The sequence below is a fragment of the Lepidochelys kempii genome, chromosome 2, assembly GCF_965140285.1.
Source record: "Lepidochelys kempii isolate rLepKem1 chromosome 2, rLepKem1.hap1, whole genome shotgun sequence".
NCBI lineage: Eukaryota > Metazoa > Chordata > Testudines > Cheloniidae > Lepidochelys > Lepidochelys kempii.
Window position 1 is genome coordinate 81,222,852 of NC_136381.1, and position 18,115 is coordinate 81,240,966.

Consider the following 18,115-nt stretch of genomic DNA (forward strand, 5'->3'; position numbering starts at 1 on the left):
GGGAAGAGAGTGGTGGATATAAGGCTCTTGAACCAAAGTAGTACTTCAGCCCCTATGGGTGTACAGTCAGAATTTCCCTTCGGTGTTATTGTATTTGTATATAAGCTGAAGTAACTGCAAAAAAAAAAAAAGTGTATTTTTTCTGATGACTTTATACTCTTTTTTGAGGGTTACATTTGTCTGAGTTCTTGTATCTATTTATGGATTTAATCTTCAGTTTTATTCATATCTGGATCTGATCTATTGTGCCCTCTTTGTAAGATAATAAATGGTTGGGTCCAAGACTGATAGGTGGGAAACCTAACTCTGTTCCCCACCCTGCCACTCAGGGTATGGCCTTAGGCTAATCATTTAACTTCTTTGTGCCCCAGTTTTCCCCATCTATAAAATGGGAATACTCATAATTTTAAATGGCTTTGAGCTCATCAAATGAACGATGCTATATAAGTATTATTTATTATTAAGGTCACTAGGCCGTTTAGTTTCAATATGCGGAGCCTCCCTCACACATCAAGGTCTTATCTGTTCATTCCCTGCAGTATTCTCCCAGGGTGTTCACGCTCAGCGCTTTTGGAGAGGGCTCAGGTGCAGATCAGACCCCCTGTTACCCAGCCTGCCAGGAGCTGCAGCAGATCCACCCCTGGGGCAGTACCCATCCCTGCGAGGGGGTGTGTGCGCGCGCGCGCGCCTGCGGGAGGCCGCGCTCGCCTAGCTCAACAGAGCCCACGGCCCAGCTGCTGGAGCTCCGAGCACGCGCAAGGGATACGGGAGGGGCTGCGGCGCTGAGCGCGTTGCGAGGCGCCACGGCTGGGAGGAGCTTTTCCCCCTCTAGCTTCCCGTTGGGAGCGTCCGTCAGCCGGCCGGAGGGGAGGGGGGAAAGCCTCCTGGCGGGGGAGGGCGAGCCCCGCTGTCGGTCACGTGCCGGGTGGCGGAGTATAAAACAATCGGGAGGGGCCGGCACGTGAGGCCGGCCGAGAGCGAGACGCGGTGGCTGCGCGAGGGAGCCCGCCTGCTTGCAGCGGTGAGGCTGAGGCGGCGGCGGCGGCCCGGGGCTTGCTGGGTGCGCTGCCCCAGCGGCGTTGTTACCCCCAGGTGCGTCCCAGCCTGCGGTGGGCGGCCCTCCCCGGGGGGGCGCAGCAGCCGCCGCCGCCGCCGCTGCAGCGGTTACAATGCAGCGATGAGCCGCTTCGTGCAGGGGGCTGCGGAGCCCTCCGGCCACGGCCCCTGGGGAGAGCCGCTGCGAGGAGCGCAGTGAAAGCGGAGGGGCGGCTTGCTGCCACCCGAGGGACTGCTTTAGTGACCCGTCCCGGGGCTGGCGGAGCAAGCGCCTGCTCCTTGCAGAGCACAGCTGTGTGCGTGGCTGGGTTTCCTGGGCTGCTCGCTCCTGGGGGTGCCCAGCGCGGCCCCCCGCCAGCCATCGGCGTCTCACGTGCCCAGTTTGCCTAGTTAGGTCAGGAGTTGTGGAGCAGTTTGTATGGTGGGGGCGCTGAGAGCCACTGACCCAAGCTGTAAACCCTGTATATGATGGGAACCTCTTCAAGCCCGAGTGTGTGGCCGCAGCCCTAGTTCCAGCACCGATGAGTTACATGAGCATCATCTTTACAAGCTGGAGAGCTGTCCCCAGAGGCTGAGCCCTGTTCCTTTGCAATAGGAAACATACTTTCCCCTATGGCTGATTACAACATACTGCTGGTTAAATGTTTGTTAAAAGTTGCGGGAGAGGGTGCTGGCTGTCAAATCATAAGACTATCAGGAAAAAAATTTAAACTGGCTGCTTGATGATCAGGCCCCCAGGGATAGCTCAGTAGTTTGAGCATTGGCCTGCTAAACCCAGGGTTGTGAGCTCAATCCTTGAGGGGGCCATTTAGGGATCTAGGGCAAAAATTGGGGATTGGTCCTGCTTTGAGCAGGGGGTTGGACTAGATGATCTCCTGAGGTCCCTTCCAACCCTGATATTCTATGATTCTAAGTAGCCGGCTGTGTTAGGTTAGCCCCTGCACGTGCGCACACACAAGAAAGTGAATGTACAGTTCAAATGATCCCTCCTCCCCTCGCTGTATAGCTCAAACAATAGGAGTTATGCACCTGTTGAGTGGAGAGGTGTCAGGGTGGAGGTGTCCAGTATTGGTGGTGTTTGGAGCATGATTGTCCAGTCTTGAACGTGCTTGTGTGTATTGCAGCTAATGTGACCAGTAAACTAGTTAGTCTTCCAAAGAGCACCATAAAATAGTTCTTTCAAAAATGACCTAAACACCACTACCAAAGTAAGGCTTGAAGTCAGTTTTGTTGCTTTAGGGCTCATAGAAGATCTCTACATCCTCAACTCTGAACTTCTTTGTAATTGTACTACCTTCTGCTCTGTTATTAGCTTGCTGGGTGACCTCAGGCAAATCACTTTACTTTTCTGTGCCTCAGTGTCCCCATCTGTAAAATGATAATAGTACTCACCTTCTTTCTAAAGCCCTTTGAGATCTGCTGATGAAAAAAGCGCAATATAAGAGCTAGGTATTTTGCTGTGATCCTGATTGATCTTGTTAACTCTAGTATAGTTGGTCATATTCTTGGCTATTCTTCAGAGGTATATGAGGTTCTGCATGGATTAGTGTTGGTGGCTTCAGTAGATAGCACTCTTCCCTTGGAATGGAAATGAACCAGTATCTTAGGGTGGTCAGCTCACTGGCCTGAGTGAGGAACAGTCTTCCTGCAGAGAGGTGAAGCATCCTGGCTATGTGTGAAAAGAGCCAGTAGACCTTTAAGAGTATAGGGATTAATCTAAATATCCCAGCCAAAGTCAGTGTGATTGCTGTCAGAGGTGCATTGTTCTCACCCAGGTTGCTTATGCTTCAGATGTGGGTGAAATGATTTCTATATAGTCTGACATTGAGTACTCTGAGACTCTATGAAAGTGCACATCTCTGGATTTTAGCCTCTTTAATTTGAGATTGAACACATTGCTTGCTATGCACTATAGTTGGACACTTCAAACTTCTCTCCTTTGCGTACCTAGTAGCAACTGCAGCAGCCCTAGAGTATCTGTGTTAGTAGACTACTTCTGTTTGTCCTTTATTAAAGCAGGGCAGTATGTGAGTGCCATCAAAATCTGCAGAACTTTAACTTTCACTTAACTCTGTTTGAAGTGTCAGATCCTCATGGTGCTGTGTGTGTTAATCTATCTGAGTGTAAATCAGTGTATTGTTGTTTTTAGGATTATTGTCCATTGATGTAAATGAAAAGCTTCCCATAAGATCAGTGGTTACTACATCAGACCCTTTGAGTGAGAATGGCCAGTTTCAGTGCTGCTGTTGCTCATAGTTTTGTCAAGCTGCAGCAGAGTGAAAAGCAACCAGATTCTTGTCCGCTTCCAGTGCTGTCTACAGAGTTGTGAACAGTAGCTGTGAAACAGAAAAGAATCTGGTTGATATTCAAACTAGGGCTATCAAGCAATAAAAAAAAAAATCACAATTGCGTGATTAAAATGAATTATGATTAATCACACTGTTAAACAATAATAAAATACCATTTAAATATTTTTGAATGTTTTCTATACTTTAAAATATATTGATTTCAGTTGTAACAGAAACAGTGTTCAGTGCTCACTTTATATTTTTGATTACAAGTATTTGCACTGTAAAAAGAAACGAGATTATTTTTCAGTTCACCTAATACAAGAACTGTAGTGCAATCTCTTTATCATGAAAACTGAACTTACAAATGTAGACTTGTGTACAAAAAAAATGTAAAACTTTAGAGCCTACAACTCCAGTCAGTTCTACTTCTTGTTCGTCTGAACAATTGGCTGAACAAGTTTGTTTACATTTACAGGAGATAATGCTGCCTGCTTCTTGCTTACAATGTCTCCTGAAAGTGAGAGGAGGCATTTGTGTGGCACGGTTGTAGCTAGTGTCACAAGATATGCACTAAAGATTCATATGTCCCTTCATACTTAGACCACTATTCCAGAGGACATGTGTCCACGCTGATGATGGGTTCTGCTCGATAACAATACAAAGCAGTACGGACAGATGCATGTTCATTTTCATTATCTGAGTCAGATGCCACCAGCAGAAGGTTGAGTTTCCTTTTTGGTGGCTGTGTCCATAAAGAGACTTTTGTGTGGGAGAAGAACAGACACTTATAAGATGAGAGAAATACAATAAGGAGATGTAGGAGCAAGAGTAGGAAACAGGCATTGAAGACAACATACAGAAAAGAAGCCATCCTATATCTTAAGAAGAATTCCAAAAGCAAGAGACTTTCTAGGTAGGAGTGTTTTGAGTAGTATTAGATATTACATTTGACATATGCCACTGATCTATTAAATTTAATCTGACAAATACTTTCTTGCAATATTAGCATATAAAACTATCGCAGTACTATTTGGCAAATACCTTGATGCCTTTATCGCCACTAACATTCAAACACTTTTGCATCGATGGGCAATATTACACTGCAAGATAGTACACAATTGCCTTAATCTTTTAAGTTGTTGGTAGTATGATGGAGTTGTGGGTAGGCATGGTTGTCCATACATATTTTACCCTGGCTAATCAGTTTGATTCTCAAGTTGGTAGGTGTTGGCAGGGGATGGAGGAGTTATGGGGGATGACTAATTACAAGTTATAACTTACAAATTATTCTTTCTGTGTAGATTCACTTAAATAACTATGAATCAGTCCTTCAGCTTCAGTTGGACTGTACAGCCTTCAGGTGGCTGGATGGTTGAAGGAATATGGAGCTTTTTCACCACTAAACCACCTGGCTTAAGAATTGCAGCCTCACCTACAATGGAGAGTTTTGGGTGTGATAAATAACATTATTGGCCTGTGCAACTCCTAAATGTTGTCCTTAGCCAGTGCTCTAGTACTGAGTTACTAGCGTAGATAAGAAGCATTGGTTGTCTAAGTATTACAAATGTCCTGCAGCACACCAGTCATTCAAGGGCATATTAATTTCCCACAAGCCAAGGCACATAGTGCCAAGAAATGTGGGATAAGTTTCCAGAAGGCAATGCACTTGCAGTGTCTGTGGGGATAAATGCAAGCAAAATAGGATTGGTGGTGTGAACTCCCTGTAATGTGGCAGGTACACATGGGCCAGTAATAACACTTCACTTTCATGTGGCACAATTCTCCAGTGTAAACAAGTCTTAAGCTGCCACTATTCAAAGACTCTATATGTGAATGGTCTCTGCCTTCATATTGGTAAGCGCGCACATTAAACACCCACCACTGGCTGGCATGTTGGTAGTTTCAAGAGAGGATTGAATGCAATACAAATTCCCCCTTTTCCCCTAAAGGTGGCCTCTTCAGGTAAGGGATAAGGCAGTCTGGTGGCAGACTATAAGGAAACCTTTAGTACTCCTTCCAGGCTGTACCTAGTCTGTAGATTAAGAGAGCTTCAGTAACCAGGACTGTCAATGTGGCACCTTCTCACATCTGCTAAATTTGGTGAGAAGGGTTTGGGAAGCATATCTCTCTCTCTCTCTCTCTCTCTCTCTCTCTTTTCCCCCCCCTCCCCCTTTGCATGCCTCCCCTTGCTTTGGGAATTTCAGGGTTGCCTTTAAATTCATAATACCTGTAACTTGTATGGACTGTTACTCTTTGCTCTCTATTAAAACTAATAGATTTTCAAATAAGATATGAAAGTCTGTCTTCTCAAGTCCATTGTCATAAACTCTGCTTTGTGGGCATGCATACTAAATGAATACATTTCTTTAGTTCAAATCTTAAACTGGAAGAGTGACCACAGGCAGATTCACTTAAATGTGTAAAATTTTCCATATAAATAATCCCTGAAGTGGCTATGACTAATAGCCGGTCAGCATTCTTCTGCACCAGTTCATATTTTACACTGTGGCTCTAGGTGCTTCAATAATACAAAGAAATAATAAAGCTCATTCTAGGAGGAGAAAAAAGCATTTAGATGGTGAAGTTCCTTAGTAAACAAACCTTGTTTAATTTTAGCACAATACATTTATTACTCTTCCAGTGTATATAGTTGCAAGAGCAGAAATTGTTTACCTTGAGATAGTAAATCAAGATTTAAACAAACTCTGAATTCTGTCAGTTTCTCCTAGGCAAGTGATGCTTGGCAAGTGACTCCACAGCCATGCTGGTTCTCTATAGGTCTTGTAACCCTGGCTTTTAGCAGAGTACTGATCAAAAGAGCACCAGCTTTTGCTACTGCATAAGCACAAAGGAGTGCTGAGCAAATGGACCGTTTGCAGGGTTCCCTTCCCAACTGTCTGGAGACCAGGGAAGGGAAGACATAGTGCCAAATGGAACAGCAGAATTGCAACAATTATGTTGAAAGTGTACTGCAATGTTTGCACATTGTCAACATCCATTGTTGACAAATGATGCAATGTTGTGATATAAACATTACAATGGAATGTCCCTCTGACTTTAAATGGATTGAGAGTATCCCTGAAGAACTGACTTTATTTTGGACAGGTGGCTTTTCTGCTTTTTCATTCTGCTGACCTCTCCATAAGAGATTTCCCTCCTCGTGGCTGCCTCCTCCTAGCTTCCCACTGCATGCTGGGGGCCATCAGGAAAGGCATCATGCTTCATAGCTTGAGAGGCAGTGTTCCAGACTATTCATTGATCACACTTCACTTATATTTTCTTGGCTTAAAATAAGGATTTTGTTCCATGACCACTGTCATGGTTTGGGTATTCCTAATATACCTGTCCATTATTCCTTGTGTGTACCTGTTCTCAATGTGTGGTAGACTTGTCTGTGGATGAACTCAGTCTGGTATGATGGTATTGTTAAATTGTCTGTATTTGACTGGCGTGTGCTTAGGAGTTCCTTCCCGGTAGGAAGTGAATTTTGTAACATAGTTTCTAGTATTATGGGTGTTCATGTGTTCAATGGATACAGAAACTATGCAGCTATATTAGTTCTCAAAGACAAAGTAAAGAATGGTACCTTACTGAAGAGGTCTCATTCAAGAAAGGCTAGTTCCAGGACCTGAAGATTACCAGAAACCTGTTAGAGATAGACCTAAAAGATGAGGAGTGGCAGAGCCCTGCCAGCAAGGTCCAGTGGCAATGCCTTCTGAGAAGACAAGTTGTGTACATGATGTTCCCCTTGAAATCCCAGTCTGCTGGGATTTCAATCAGGTTACCCTTCCTGGTCCCTGCTTCGGGGAGAGGGGTTTGCTCAATTTTCCATGCTGGCTTCTGGCAAGGAGGCTTTTGATTCAACCTGAAGATTCCTCGTTCCCCCTCTCACCTGCTCCTCTATCCTCTTCAAAACCAGAGTCTGTGGGAGGCTTGCCTCTCCTACTGTACATTTCCTCAGCCTCTTCTAGTGTTGTAAGGGGTGTGGTTTTATGTGACCTTTCACAGTTTACCCTCCACTGTCCTAGCCTTCCTCTTTCTGGGTCCTTCCCCATGAGTAGCTCCCAGGCAAATGGGAGTCCCTTCTCTGGCTATGGTCCCCCATTGCTGTCCCTCCTTTTTGGCTGGTGCAGTGAGAGCTCCCTCCTATTTCAATCTACTGTAAACACTGTTCACAGAACTCTGAATAAGTATTGTGTAAGTAAAATTATGAGAAGCAGCAGAACTACGGGAGATCTCTACTAGCAGGAAAACTATGCTGAATAGTAAACTCAGTTAACACTTGGAAGTCTCTTTGAAACTATAGGGGCAAAAAGTTAACTTTCACTTCCTGGAGATTTTGCTTCTGTAGGATTCAGTGTAGGCAATCCTTGCATGTGCCTAGTGGTCTTGTCAAGACCTGGCTTCTATCCTCTGCCAACCTGCTAGTCTGCTGATGATCTTGGCAACAGTAACTTACTGCATATTGCAGAAGAGTACTCTTTGTAGGCTATTATATAAAAGCAGCTCCCTGACTCTTTTCAAAGAGGTCACACTTCACTTACGACTTAAGGATTTCTTGCAGGTAGTTTTGAGTTGTGCTGTATCTTGAGGCAGTTCTGTTGTAGTAAGCAGCAAGCCAGGAACACATTTTCTGGTGTATAATTCATGGGACATGTGCATGTGTGAGGACAACAAATGGACTCAATCTTGTGTATATAAGGGAGAAAAGGCAACATTTAAGAGAGGAATTTGAGTAAATGGTACTGTCGCCCACCCAGTTGCTTAAATTTTTCCATTGGGTTAGCATTGTGCTATTGTCCCTTTTATGAGGTCCTAAGAGTACCAAGATTGTATGATTGCTGTAATACAAGACCCTCTAAAATAGCACCCAACAGTGCTGAGCAGACCCAGTTTTAGTTCACCTCACACTGATGGGCCTTTTTAAAATAAAGGATTAAGTCTCTTGTGGATGCTTATTTCAATGGCTCATCCTTCCTTTCACCTCAGGCAGCCAGTGGACAATTGGAATTTCTATGCATTCTCACCCCACAAACACTAATGGGCTCTGTTCTCCAGTTGATTTCTATTGCTAAAAGGACTCCAATTAATCCTCAGCCAAGCACTCAGACTAAACAGTATAAACTGCTTCTGTTGCCTCTAAGTTTTAAGGGGTGGATAGAGGAAAAGGGGGAAAAGTCATTTTTTTATATATATAGATGACATCTGTAGCAATGGTGGTGTTTGCTCATTAGCTAGGTATCTGAACTGAAAGCGGCCAGTTAGTAGAACATCTTTCATCTAAGCCATATCAGTGTAGTCTCTCTAGTATTATAAATATTCATATCCCAAGCAGAATGAGCCTAAGTGAGCACATAGCCAAATGCTGCATGAGTTATGGTTTGTGTACATAGCATTCTTTGCTTGGTTAATATCCTGTGCAGAGTGGCCAAAAATTAGTTTGACAACTTACAACAATTGCCCTGTGATGGAAGTTCTAGAAATTTAAATGTGAGTATCAGGATGAAAGGGAAACTGCAATAAATGGGGGGAAGTGAAGTAAAATGGAGAGGACACAGCTTGGAATAAATTATTACAAAAGTTGTAGTATACCCTGTTTTATCTTGGCATGAAATTATGCTATAACTTTTTTCCTGGGGAAGAGAGGGAATGAAGCTATAACAACTAATAGTCTGTATTTATAATCTATTAGAGATGAGCACTGAAGCAGAACAGCAGCTTCTCCATGATGCTAGAAATGGAAACTGTGAAGAGGTTCGACAACTACTGGAAACCATGGACAAAGAAGAAGTAGTTGTTGACATCAACTGCAAAGGTTAGTATGATTAACTCTTAGCCGTTAAGGTTATAAACCTTAAGTGATGTAGGGCCCCCTCATTATCCTCTAAAAGATAAAACATCAAACTCTAACACACCAGGCATATATTTTTGCGTGGATGCATGTACATATAGAGCAGTGGGTATATGAGCCTTACCTAGTGGGGTAAAGTACAATGCTTTGAAAGTTCTCTTGTAAAAGCAGAATGCACTACTATGTAAAGGACCAGAAAGACTGCAGGAGTCCAATATGTTGGACTGTATATCGTTTCTTGGTTTTGGTGAGTAAGTGGTGCCATTTGCAAAGAACACTGATGCCATCTGCCAGCACTTCCAGTGATTGGACATGTCCTAATAAGTCTTGAACATGTTCTGCTGTAACTGTTTGTATCTTGCATCTTTCAGTCTTTGTAGTAGAGCACACCCCCAGTCAATACTTCATTTATAACTCACTTGAGAGGTAAGTCTACATATTTGATATCTGTAGAAGCTGGTGATAAGTGTATAACTATAGAACTTGGGCAGAGTAAGAGGGACTCTAGAAAGGGAGGGGATGGGGAAGAGGATAAATAGCTGATAATGTAGTGTTAACATTACAGTAGGGCCTGGAGATCCCAACTGGGATTAGATACTCCATTGTGTTATATGCTGTACAGACACGACAGTTGCCACCCCAGCAGTTTATGGTCTAGTTGGATGAGGTGCAGGGTGGAAGAGTAAATGGAGGTTTAAGAGAGGTGAAGTGACTGACTTGACCAAAGTTGCACAGCATGTCACTGGCAGCAATGGCAATAAAAGCCAGATATCTTGAGTCCAGTCCAGTGCTTTGTCCCCTGCACCATGTTCTCTCTCCTCTCCATTAATAAGCCATGGATGCTTCACTTATTAATGCCTCAACCTGTAAAATATCTAATTAGCTAATCCCCAAAAAGAGAATATGCATTTGTTCCACTCTCTTCTCAGTGGGAAGTGGGGAACAAATGGCTTAAAGAGCAGGGCTTTTTGTTTAAGACAGGATAAAAGCAAAGCTCTCTTAAAGAAGAATCTTGCATATAATTCAAGCCAACAGTATGTACAGTGAAAACTTACACCTATAAACAAATGGACTACTAAGCATAAAGATTCTTGCCTCAGCTGGATTTGTCATAACAAAGCTACAGAGATACCACCACTCAGCTGCCCACTATGAATTAACTTCCTCTGTTATACATGTATCTATCCACTATTGACATGGTATTCTCATTTATTTTCAGGTGTGAACATTAACAATATTATAGCATTAGTCTCAAAGAAATTGTACATGCTTACCCCATTTTTGGAGTTAAAATTTGGGACAAAAACAAAGTAAACCCTGCAAAGTCCACCGCAAACTCCACTTTAGGGGAAGTGCTGGATCTCTCCTAGAAAATAGTCTTTCTAGTCTCCCTCTTCCTACCTCCCCACCACTCATACACAGAGGCAGTAGTAGCTGGACCAACAACCCCGATTTGATCTTCTAATGTGTCAACCCTTCTCTTGAAGGACCCTCTGAGGTGTGGTTCAGTCCTTGGTCTCTGCAGAGATTTTCAGTAGCATCATTCCAAGTGGTGCTGCTTTTGAGAAGTGCATACTTGTTCCATTGGAAATGGACTGAAAGATTTTTTTCCCTTAAGCTAATAAACATCCATTAGCTAGTAAACACCCTGACAGCTATATTGAATAAGAATCTAGGATTGTACTAGGCACTGCAGACTTAATAACTTCCCTACCCTATATAACATCCTGCCTAAAACAAGGGAGGTGGAGAAGGGTTACAACTTTAACTTTTGATCCTATGCTCTTTTTCCCTATCAACTTGAATGGTAATCCTCTTTTTTTTTTTCGTGGTCTGACTCCTTTAACTTCTTCCACACTCTTTCTCAGTACTCATTGCTTCTGTTTATTCCAGCAAAATGAGTTCAGTGTAAATGAAAAATAGTGCTGCTGACATTGGTGGGCGGTACAGAAATTCACTCTCCGTTATTGCCTTTCCAATTCCATGTTTCTGCTTTCTGTTTAGCTACTGTGTAGCTGATATAGTGACTTGCACAAAATGTGAACAGGAAGGATGATCTCTCTTGAGTGGCGGTTAATAAGAACTTCCTGAAAGTAATGTTTCTATTTGAACATCAAAGAAATTGATGACCAAGAAAGCTTGGGGTTTTCAGTTCTAAGGTTTTCCCCTCGATACCTTCTTGTATTGTCTGCTCTTCTTGTAAAACAAAGGTTTAATGTGAAGGTGTGACTGCCAACTTCAGTCTTCATTTTTGTCTACCTGTGTGTGCTCCACTAAGCCATCTCCTAATGGATGGTTTACAGGTTACTAAACAGTTTTTGAGATGGCTGACAAAAAAAAATTGCTGACCCACTTCAGTCCTGGTATAAGAATCCAGGCTTCACTGGAGTTGCAACAGCTTGCACCCGCTGAATTTGGCTCACTCTTCCTTGAAACAGTTTTATCCATGCTACAATGGCATAACCCTTTAGCAAATGCAGCATGGTACTCTAAGGCCATTTGTGCTAGCTTCCTTATTTTACATGCTGTTTGCTCTTTTGTAGTGCTTGTAACTTGCAGCAAAAGCCTTCAGACACTTACAGGGCTTCAAAAATGCTACACAATAGCCATGGGCTTTTAATAAGTTTACTTATAGGAGGCTATTTGGTAGAGAAGTGACAAATTACTTAGGTTTTTATAGTGGTGATTTCATGTTTCACTTTGCTAAGAATCCCCTTCCTTTATTCTGTACAAATGCTTCAGTGGCATGTCAATATTCCATAAAGCTACACTAAAAATTACCTGAGCGACAATCTTTTTTTTCCTCCCATAGTTTCTTTCAGACTTTAGAACAGATAATGTTCTGTTTTCCCCAAACCACCACTTCTGGAGTAAGCAACACTTCTCTCTCTCTCTGACCCACATGTGAGCAGGCAGGCAGGCAGTAACCAGAACTAACCAAACTGTCAAAGTGAACTCTAACTGAAGGCACTGCACTTCAAAAGATGCACAAAACAAGGAGCCTGAGCCTAACCAAAGGGTTCTGCATGAGGTTGAGCTGGGGAAATCTCAAATCACTTTAATTTGAGAGGAGATTGCACAATGCTTTACTTTTTCTCCTGGACGGTGATAGGCACTGTAGAGATACAAGGAGGAGAGCATGAATTCTCAGTTCATCTGTTTCAGGGTCTTGTCACAGGAGTCATAACTCAGTTTGACTTGAAGTGCCCAGTTGCTGTTGTGGCATCACAGCCTTGTGGATAAAGGGGTTGAAGATCCAACTTTCCTCCAGATTGCTGGAGGAGGGATGGGAAACAATCCTGCAGTTGGGTGTGAAGCGCTCTCAGCTGATGTCTTGAGTGCTTGGTAGCTTCCTCATGCTTCAGACTTCTAGGAAACGGGTAGACAAGAACTACTACAGGCTTCCTCCTTGTGCTCCTGAAGACCAGGTGCAAAGCTTTGGCTGAAAGCCTCTAAGCTGTCATGAAGGGAGGATATGAATCCCGCACCCTTAGACAGGGGAGCTCAGCTGTTAGGTGGTATGCTTCTGCTGTCTTGCTGACATTTCTGGGCACCTGAGACACAGTGAGGGCTTAAGCAAAAGGTGACTAGAGGATGTGGGGGAAACTACCCTTGTGTTCTGAATTTAAACTGGCTGCACTTCACAACAGAACTACCTCACTTCAGTGCTATTGCTAGAAAGGGAGCTTGCATTGTTAGAGCAACTCATAAAGTCCAAGCTCACAGCGAAGCTTTTAAGTTAGCTACTCTAACAATAAAGCTGTTCAGAAAATGTAATAGCAAAACATTTTGACATCTCTGCAAGACAGTCCTCTTTTTTTTTTTTTTTCTTCCAGTTCTGTTTAACTGCTTCATGAAGGATGTGGTGTCATTTTGGAGGTGTCTTCATACACCAAGCTCTTTGAAGGAAACAGACATTAGGTGTGACTATTTTGGATGTATGACCATACTGATCGTGTTTGTCATCAGCTTTGCACATCTATGCAGACAGTAATAACATACTCTCACTTAATGGGGGGGACAGCAGAGTGCTTCTTGAAATGTCTTGGATGAGTTACTTAAACTGTGCCAAGACAGCTTATAGAGGAATGGCTCTACAGCAGGATTGTATCTAACAAATGCTAGTAGCTGACAGCACCAGACACCTAATTTGAATTGCTAGGAAAATTAGTGTTTGAAAGCAGTTGGTCTGATACCCTTGGCCATATTATTAATGTGGGTTGCTTAGCAAAAACACAACTTTTCACTCTAGCTGCTTCTTGCCCTTGAACTCCTGAAACTGTGTCTTTTGTGCAGAGAAGGAAAACTTTCCAGGTTAACACACAATACTGTTGGGTGACTTGTAGAAGTGAGATTGGGGTGTCCTTTGCATTACTCAGACTGGCAGTGTAGTCTTGGGTTTTTCCCCCAGGCTTTAAGTTTAAATGAAGATTTCATACTATTGGCATCTGGGACTTTAGAATATGCTCCTTTCAAAACAATACATTGTAACTATATGTGCTGCAATAACTCAAATGCAGAAAATTTGCCACTACCCTTTTAAAAAAATCATGCTGGATCACTCTGGTAAAGGTTAACCAACAAGTGCAATTCAGTTGAGATTCTGCCTTGGGCCTTAGCAAAGACTGCTCTCTTTCTCATGCCTGGCATTTCAGTTCTGTTATGGATGTCCTGTTTTGTGGGTTGGGGTTTATAATAAGGGGTGCTGGGTGCAGATTTAATGCTGTCTTAATAGAGGTTGTAGCAGTCCATTTACTTACATTCTACACTGAATATACAAGCAAGTGATTAGATGGAAACAATAGAAGTCCTTCCTGAAGAGGACATTGTTACAGGGCTCATGTTGTGTGTTTACTTCAGTTGCTTCTGTACTATTTCTGGCAACCCTTATGCTCTTTCTTTTTCCTACCCCCTCAGTGATGATGATCCTGCTCTAGATAATGAAAATAGAACATTAAAAAAATAAAACCCTACACACCTTGCACTTCTGTTCAGTAGGCTCCTATTTGTTGTGGCTGATAGTTGTTGCTCCAAAACTGATATACAACCTGCTGGTGGCATTCAACATGGAATGCGGTATATCTTGGTACTAGAGGAATGAATACTTTTCCCTTGGAGAAGCACAGTGTCAAATGGTAACAGACAAAAATCAGTGTAGTAAGGGATAACAAGCAGAAAGTCAAACATTCAGCAGAATGCACAAGTCCTAGTAACATAAGATGGTTACCATGCCTTATTAAAGGTTAAATATAGCATCTTGTTCCAACAGAACACAAAAAAGCAGATTTAACAATTGTGCTTGCTTTTGTGGGTTAATATTGGGACCCAAATGTTACATATAACTCTTACTTTTGCTGGGCTGTCACTTTAGTGGAGGATGGCTGATCACTCACCAGGCTGCTTCTTCCCGTGACTGAGGATGTTACCTCTTTTTAAAGCATGAAGCAGGGAAATGTCTGTCTGCCACATCAGTCTGGTATGAAAACATGAACAATGGAATTTTAACTAGCCGAAATCTGAACTGAAACTAAAGTTGTAAGCAAAACTGGCCACATGGGAGTCGCATCAAAACTTTCTTCTCACGTGACTTGCTTTTTTAATGTTACTCAGACTTTCAATGTAACTTACTGCACTAATGTTTAGCAGAGAGCTTAAATTTAATCAGATATACCTTTCAATTGCTAGGCCTCTCATTTGAATGTGTTTGTCCACTTCTAACTAAGATCTTGAGTGCATTAGACACTCTTTAGTCATATTCTTGCTTGGAAACTTTACATAAAGTAAGACACTGAAAGGGGAGGCTCCCAAAGAAACCATTCCATTTCAGTAAGACCAAAACCAAAAATTGGTCTAGTTGTGGCCCAAACTTTGCTGAACTTCCTGATCTCTGCAAGGGTTATTTTCAAAGCTCTCTGCATGCAGTCTAGAGAACATCTGTTAAGTCTTTCCAGCTACTAATATCTTTAAAAGATGTAGGTATGGGGATGTAAAGCTGGAAGGCCTGAAGTGTGTATGTGGGGGGCAGGACGGTGTCTTGGAGGAGGGGAGGCAGCATACTGGCATCTCTAGTTTGCTGTAGACCTTGAAATGCTACATACCTAAACTACCAACACTACAGAAAGAGGGATTCTAGGGGGACTCCTCCTGAAGGTCGAAACAGCAGACTGGACTTCTACATAGAGTGCTTCCGCTGACATGCACGGGCTGAAATTGTGGAAAAGCAGCATCACTTGCCCCATCACCTCAGCCATGCGGAACGCAATGCCATCCACAGCCTCAGAAACAACTCTGACATCATAATCAAAAAGGCTGACAAAGGAGGTGCTGTCGTCATCATGAATAGGTCGGAATATGAACAAGAGGCTGCTTGGCAGCTCTCCAACACGAGTTTCTACAAGCCATTACCCTATGATCCCACTGAGAGTTACCAAAAGCAACTACAGCATTTGCTCAAGAAACTTCCTGAAAAAGCACAAGATCAAATCCGCACAGACACACCCCTGGAACCCCGACCTGGGATATTCTATCTACTACCCAAGATCCATAAACCTGGAAATCCTGGGCGCCCCATCATCTCAGGCATTGGCACCCTGACAGCAGGATTGTCTGGCTATGTAGACTCCCTCCTCAGGCCCTACACTACCAGCACTCCCAGCTACCTTCAAGACACCACTGACTTCCTGAGGAAACTTCAATCCATTGGTGATCTTCCTGATAACACCATCCTGGCCACTATGGATGTAGAAGCCCTCTACACCAACATTCCACACAAAGATGGACTACAAGCCATCAAGAACACTATCCCCGATAATGTCACGGCTAACCTGGTGGCTGAACTTTATGACTTTGTCCTTACCCATAACTATTTCACATTTGGGGACAATGTATACCTTCAGATCAGCGGCACTGCTATGGGTACCCGCATGGCCCCACAGTATGCCAACATCTTTATGGCTGATTTAGAACGCTTCCTCAGCTCTCATCCCCTAAAGCCCCTACTCTACTTGCGCTATATTGATGACATCTTCATCTGGACCCATGGAAAAGAAGCCCTTGAGGAATTCCACCATGATTTCAACAATTTCCATCCCACCACCAACCTCAGCCTGGTCCAGTCCACACAAGAGATCCACTTCCTGGACACTACAGTGCTAATAAACAATGGTCACATAAACACCACCCTATACCGGAAACCTACTGACCGCTATTCCTACCTGCATGCCTCCAGCTTTCACCCTGACCACACCACACGATCCATCGTCTACAGCCAAGCTCTGCGATACAACCACATTTGCTCCAACCCCTCAGACAGAGACAAACACCTACAAGATCTCTGTCAAACTTTCTTACAACTACAATACCCACCTGCAGAAGTAAAGAAACAGATTGATAGAGCCAGAAGAGTTCACAGAAGTTACCTGCTACAGGACAGGCCTAACAAAGAAAATAACAGAACGCCACTAGCCGTCACCTTCAGCCCCCAACTAAAACCCCTCCAACGCATTATCAAGGATCTACAACCTATCCTGAAGGATGACCCAGCACTCTCACAAATCTTGGGAGACAGGCCAGTCCTTGCCTACAGATAGCCCCGCAACCTGAAGCAAATACTCACCAGCAACCACATACCACACAACAGAACCACTAACCCAGGAACTTATCCTTGCAACAAAGCCCGTTGCCAACTGTGCCCACATATCTATTTAGGGGACACCATCAAAGGGCCTAATAACATCAGCCACACTATCAGAGGCTCGTTCACCTGCACATCCACCAATGTGATATATGCCATCATGTGCCAGCAATGCCCCTCTGCCATGTACATTGGTCAAACTGGACAGTCTCTACGTAAAAGAATAAATGGACACAAATCAGATGTCAAGAATTATAACATTCATAAACCAGTCGGAGAACACTTCAATCTCTCTGGTCACGCAATCACAGACATGAAGGTCGCTATCTTAAAACAAAAAAACCTCAAAGCCAGACTCCAGCGAGAAACTGCTGAATTGGAATTCATTTGCAAATTGGATACTATTAATTTAGGCTTAAATAGAGACTGGGAGTGGCTAAGTCATTATGCAAGGTAGCCTGTGTCCTCTTGTTTTTTCCTACCTCCCCCCCCAGATGTTCTGGTTTAACTTGGATTTAAACTTGGAGAGTGGTCAGTTTGGATGAGCTATTACCATCAGGAGAGTAAGTTTGTGTGTGTATGGGGGTGGGGGGGGATGTGAGAGAACCTGGATTTGTGCAGGAAATAGCCCAACTTGATTGTCATGCACATTGTGTAAAGAGTTGTCACTTTGGATGGGCTATCACCAGCAGGAGAGTGAATTTGTGGGGGGGGTGGAGGGTGAGAAAACCTGGATTTGTGCTGGAAATGGCCCACCTGATGATCACTTTAGATAAGCTATTACCAGCAGGACAGTGGGGTGGGAGGAGGTATTGTTTCATATTCTCTATGTATATATAAAGTCTGCTGCAGTTTCCACGGTATGCATCCGATGAAGTGAGCTGTAGCTCACGAAAGCTTATGCTCAAATAAATTGGTTAGTCTCTAAGGTGCCACAAGTACTCCTTTTCTTTTTGCGAATACAGACTAACACGGCTATTACTCTGATATCTAAACTGTTATCCTACACACAGTGATCTTAACCAAGAAGTCTGCCAGTATGGTTACCACTGTTGGAAGGGACCATAAGGATCTCATTTGCTTCAGTCTTATGAGAAAATGTATAAATAAACCACTTTTATACATATTTAGATACTGCTATTGGTATCTAAATATGTATAAAAATTCAATAGGAAGGCCTCTCTGTAATATTGCTGTTGAAGGCTGAGAGGCAGTGATGACTGCATGGAGACTTAAAAGTGAAAAGGACAAACTAGGGTTGTGCTGAAAAAGATTGGCATGGCC

The 18,115-nt window shown here is 43.2% G+C and overlaps 1 protein-coding gene across 6 annotated transcripts in view; it reads left to right on the forward strand.

The window, feature by feature from the left end:
- Positions 1–914: 914 nt before the first annotated feature.
- OSBPL1A (oxysterol binding protein like 1A) overlaps positions 915–18,115 on the forward strand; it is a 209,399-nt gene continuing 192,198 nt past the window's right edge. For 3 of the 6 annotated variants that reach the window (XM_078851540.1, XM_073331364.2, XM_073331365.2), the window contains exons 1-2: positions 915–1,092; positions 9,040–9,162. In XM_078851540.1, coding sequence (XP_078707666.1) covers positions 9,042–9,162 — 121 coding nt within the window. In that variant the 5' untranslated portion in view covers positions 915–1,092; positions 9,040–9,041. The remainder of the gene's footprint in view (positions 1,093–9,039; positions 9,163–18,115) is intronic. The other 3 variants (XM_073331366.2, XM_073331362.2, XM_073331363.2) reach the window with 3 other exon arrangements.